This window comes from Aptenodytes patagonicus, chromosome 7, assembly GCF_965638725.1.
Source record: "Aptenodytes patagonicus chromosome 7, bAptPat1.pri.cur, whole genome shotgun sequence".
NCBI classification, from domain to species: domain Eukaryota; kingdom Metazoa; phylum Chordata; class Aves; order Sphenisciformes; family Spheniscidae; genus Aptenodytes; species Aptenodytes patagonicus.
The window spans coordinates 60,934,974-60,938,981 of NC_134955.1; the positions used below are offsets into that span (position 1 = coordinate 60,934,974).

The window sequence follows — 4,008 nt, forward strand, 5'->3', positions numbered from 1 at the left end:
CTGGAGCGTCTTCCAGCGCTCGGTTCAACTGACCAACTCCCCACTGCTGAATCTCATTATGTCTTTGTCAGCAAGGCTGATAATCCTTTCCTCGCACCCCCAGCTCTGTCTCTTCCCCCACCTCAAGACACTTTTCCATGTGCAAGTTAGACCTGACTGCTTTACTTCTCATCTGTTTTTGGAAGATGCCTCCACACACATTATTACAGAAGCAATGGGGAATGTGTAGTCAAATAAAGAATTTAGCAACATAGCTTTTCAAAATTTTTTTATTAAGCGGCTAAGCGAGGGGTTAGTTCTTTGGATTTCTGTATTTTCATTATCAACAAGGTAACTGAAGAGAACAGTTAGAGTTGTTCTATGCTTTCTAGCAAGGGACCTAAATTTCCCATGGTAATTAGTTTGAGCACATATCAGCTTGGTTTCTTGGGAAAAAGGAACATTTGCTTTTCTAGGAAACATTTTCGGTGCCAGCAGTCTAAGAATAGCAATCTTCTTTCTGTTGCATCTCAAATTTCAGAAGTATGGCTTATCTTTTATTGTGCATGCAGTATGGAGATTATTTTAGATGAAATACCACTCTGTTCTGCTGAAGCATGAACAGCTTATAGTGCCTCATTCTGTGGTTTTTTTCCTAACCAAAATTAATTCACGAATAAAGAAATCTGTGCCTTGAACATGGCCTCTTCTCTCTGAGCACATCAGTTCCTTGATGACCCCAAAGGGAACAACAGTGCTGAAATAGTTCAAGTGGCAAACAACTCCCTGGCTACAACTTTAAGCACTGAAACAAAACCCTGCAGTTTCACTGACACCTTCCAACAACAGACACAAAGCTGCAGCGCTGTGGCCTAGGAGATTTCTATCATTGCAATGCTGGTGGAGCCGGTGCAGCTCGCTCCCTGCAGAGCAGGCAGGGGCAGTGCCAGTTTTACAGGGCTGTCACAGTGTGATTGCCCACAATGCTGTAGAGTAAAGGTTGCAGAGCAAAGAACCCTTTGCTCAGGACTTCGATGTGTCTAAACACAAGTGTTGGAGGCAGGACATTACCCATAAAGGGCTTTTTGATCTGGAGCAGCTGTGAAGATGTTTTATGTACCTTGGAGCATCTCAGAAGGGATGGTTGGGGGAAGGCCAGATATCATAGCTACTCCTCTGGTACCCAGAGTGGACACCAAGACTGCCACAGCTCTCTCAGCTGAACCTAAGCCATCACATCCTGCTGGGGACTGGCAGTGCAGGGGCCGGAATCCACTGAAAAAAGCTGCTCTAGGGACCTGGGCCATTGCCATACCTACATAAATGCCTCTGGGCATAGCAGAGGGAAGGCACGAGGAAGCTGGCCCTCCTGCTCTGTGCTTCCCTCCTCACCCTGCAGCAATCACGCAGAGTGGCTGCAGGGTCCATTCCTGCCTCCTGCCAGGGCAGGAACATTTTTGGCCAGAGCAACGTGTGTACTCAGGCTCTCCTCTGCGCGACAACAAGTACCGTGGCTCACCAAGGGGAACAGAGAGAACTTCGCAAGGAAACCAACTGTTATTTATGCATATTTTAAAACATATTTTGTTCAGCTGCACATCCCTGCCAGCCTTATTTAGGGAAGTTTTAATAGTATCTGGCTTCTCTTTGGTCTTGTGTACAAGATGAGGAAGTTTTCATCTGTGCCTTTAAAAAAACCCTGCATCCCTGCCAAGATGTATTAGGAGAGCTGTAAAAAAGGAGTCATCCTGTTCCAGGACCGCGACACTTATGTAACAGGGAAATCCTAACGAAAAGATACTCCCCCACCCCGCATATGCTTTCCCAAGGCACATGCCACTTCAGAGTTTTCAGTCGCTCAATTTGTCTTTTGATCACATCTGCCACTGGTTTATTCAGATGTATTTACAAATATATTCTCCCACATACCCTCATTTGTACATGCCATAGAATGTTTTTATAAAATGCAGTGCAGACCACCTCACCACAAGGATCTTTAAATAAAATATATTGTAAAGTGCCAGATACAATTCTTTTAAAAAATACAGTTCTAATTAAAATGGATACTTGGCTGCCGCATTAGCAGCTTTGTATACCAATACATTTTTAGCACAACAGTCTATTTCTGTCAGGTGAGCAGGAGACTCTCATACCACCCCTCTAGCTCTCCAGTTTCAAGTCCAAAGGCTTTAGAAACTGAGGCAGAGGCAGATTGTCCAGAGCCTCTGGGAAATGCTCAGGTGAAATGGTCCTGATCAAGACACGCATGGCTCCGACAAACAGTGACGGGGGAGCTAAGCCCAGCAGGCACTGGAACCTGTTCTCCCCCAGGAGGTCCTGCCACCACTGCCGGTTGTCCAACAGTTGCTGCTTCATTGAGAACTGGAGGTCCTGAGGCACAAAGAAGAAGAGGCAGTCGAGGCAGAGGAGCTTGGCACGCGTGTTAACTGCCGGCGTGTGGGAAATCTGCTGCAGCAAGGTGTCGAGGGGGGTATTCCCGGCACTGTCCTGCAAGCAGGGCGATGCGCCGTGCCCGAGCAGCAGGAGCAAGCACTCGGGTCGCACCAGTTCGCAGGCCACATGCAAGGCTGTCTTGCCGCCCTCCACGCGGCTGCAGCCCCGGCGGTCCAGGTGGCCGATTCTGTCGCTCGGCGGGAAGGCTTGGATGGCCTTGAGGATTCGGAAGAGGACGCGGACCCGGTTGTAGCGGACGGCCATGGCCAGGTGTGGGGCCGAGGACTGGCAGCAGCTGAAGCTTTGGCTGGGCACAGCCAGGGCGCTCTGGGGGAACTTAGTCAGCAGGTGCTGGGCGTAGGGCTGGTGGTCGTGCACCAGCGCGTAGAGCAGGGCCTCCGAGGGTGAGTACACGCTCACCTTGCCCCCGTCCTCCCAGTGGAAGACCTCCATGGTCCGCATGTCCTCCAGGAACCAGACGGGCAGCAGGTCCCTCACCGCCTGGTAGAAGGCGAAGGAGGATTTCTTGCACTGCTTCTGGGACTGGGCGCCGCGGCCGCCGACCCACCGGACGCTCCAGGGCATGGCGGGTGGCCGGGCTCCGCCGGGGACTGCCTCCCACCCCGGCGCACAGAGGACGCATCGGGCCCGGACCTGCGGGAGCGGAAGAGCCTTCAGTACCGTGCGGCCGGGGTTCACCCGGGCTGCGCTCGCCTCCCCGCCGGCCTGCCCGCTTCTCCCGCCGGCGCGGGGGGGGGGGGGGGGGCAGCGAGCCGCGGCGGCCCCGCCGCACCGCACAACCCCCGCCCCCGGTGCAGGGGACACCCATACCCCGGTGCACTGCAGCTCCTTTCCCCCGGTGCACGGGACGCACACACCGCCGGTGCAAGGGAGCCCGGGACCCGCCTTCCCCTCGGTGCCCGGGACCTGCCCCCCCCCGCCCCGCGGTGCGCGGCCGTCCGGTGCTCACCTCTCCGCCGGCCCCGCGCTGCCGCTGCCGGTGGCCGCCGCAGCCGCAGTGGAGGGGCGGGGGCCGGGAGCGCGGCGCGCCGCCGCGGGGCCCTTTTATCCCCACCCCCGCCCCGGGCGGTGAAGGTCGGTCAGGACCGGGGAACTGTCCAGCCGCCGCCGATTGGCGGCCGCCCCGGCTCCCCCGGGCGCCCATTGGCTGCGCCGAGAGGACGGGGCCCTTGCACCATCGTGTGCGTCACGGGAGGCAAAGTTCCAAGAAACTTGGCCGCCGGCTCGGAGTCCCGGCGGGGGCGGGGCGGGACGGCCGGGGGGGGGCCGGGGTCATGGGGTCCCGAGGGTGCGGGGGCATGGGGTCCCGGGGGCATGGGGTCCTGGGGGTGTGGGATCCAGGAGGTATGGGGTCCCGGGGGCATGGGGTCCTGGGGGTGTGGGATCCAGGAGGTATGGGGTCCCAGGGGCATGGGGTCCCAGGGGCATGGGGTCCCGGGGACACGGGATCCAGGGGGCATGGGGTCAGAGGCACGTGGGGTCCTAGGGATATGGGGTGCGGGGGGTATGGGGTGCAGAAAGCATAGGGTCCGGGGGGTATGGGCTCCTGAGTCT

General features: G+C 56.7%; 1 protein-coding gene across 2 annotated transcripts; it reads right to left on the minus strand.

Moving 5' to 3' along the window:
- Positions 1-253: 253 nt before the first annotated feature.
- On the minus strand, positions 254-3,458 carry ANKRD9 (ankyrin repeat domain 9). 2 transcript variants are annotated; one of them, XM_076345485.1, is made up of 2 exons: positions 3,404-3,458; positions 254-3,087 (listed from the first exon to the last, which is right to left on the minus strand). In XM_076345485.1, the coding sequence occupies exon 2, from the start codon at positions 3,016-3,018 to the stop codon at positions 2,140-2,142; it is 879 nt and encodes a 292-aa protein (XP_076201600.1). In that variant the 5' UTR covers positions 3,019-3,087; positions 3,404-3,458; the 3' UTR covers positions 254-2,139. The 2 variants fall into 2 exon arrangements, with proteins under 2 accessions (XP_076201600.1, XP_076201599.1); XM_076345484.1 differs by lacking the exon at positions 3,404-3,458 and adding an exon at positions 3,265-3,283.
- Between the last annotated feature and the right edge of the window lie 550 nt (positions 3,459-4,008).

Coding starts and splice junctions, on each gene's coding strand:
- ANKRD9 (XM_076345485.1), bottom strand. CDS start 3,018: ATGCCCTGGAGCGTCCGGTGGGTCGGCGGCCGCGGCGCCCAGTCCCAG.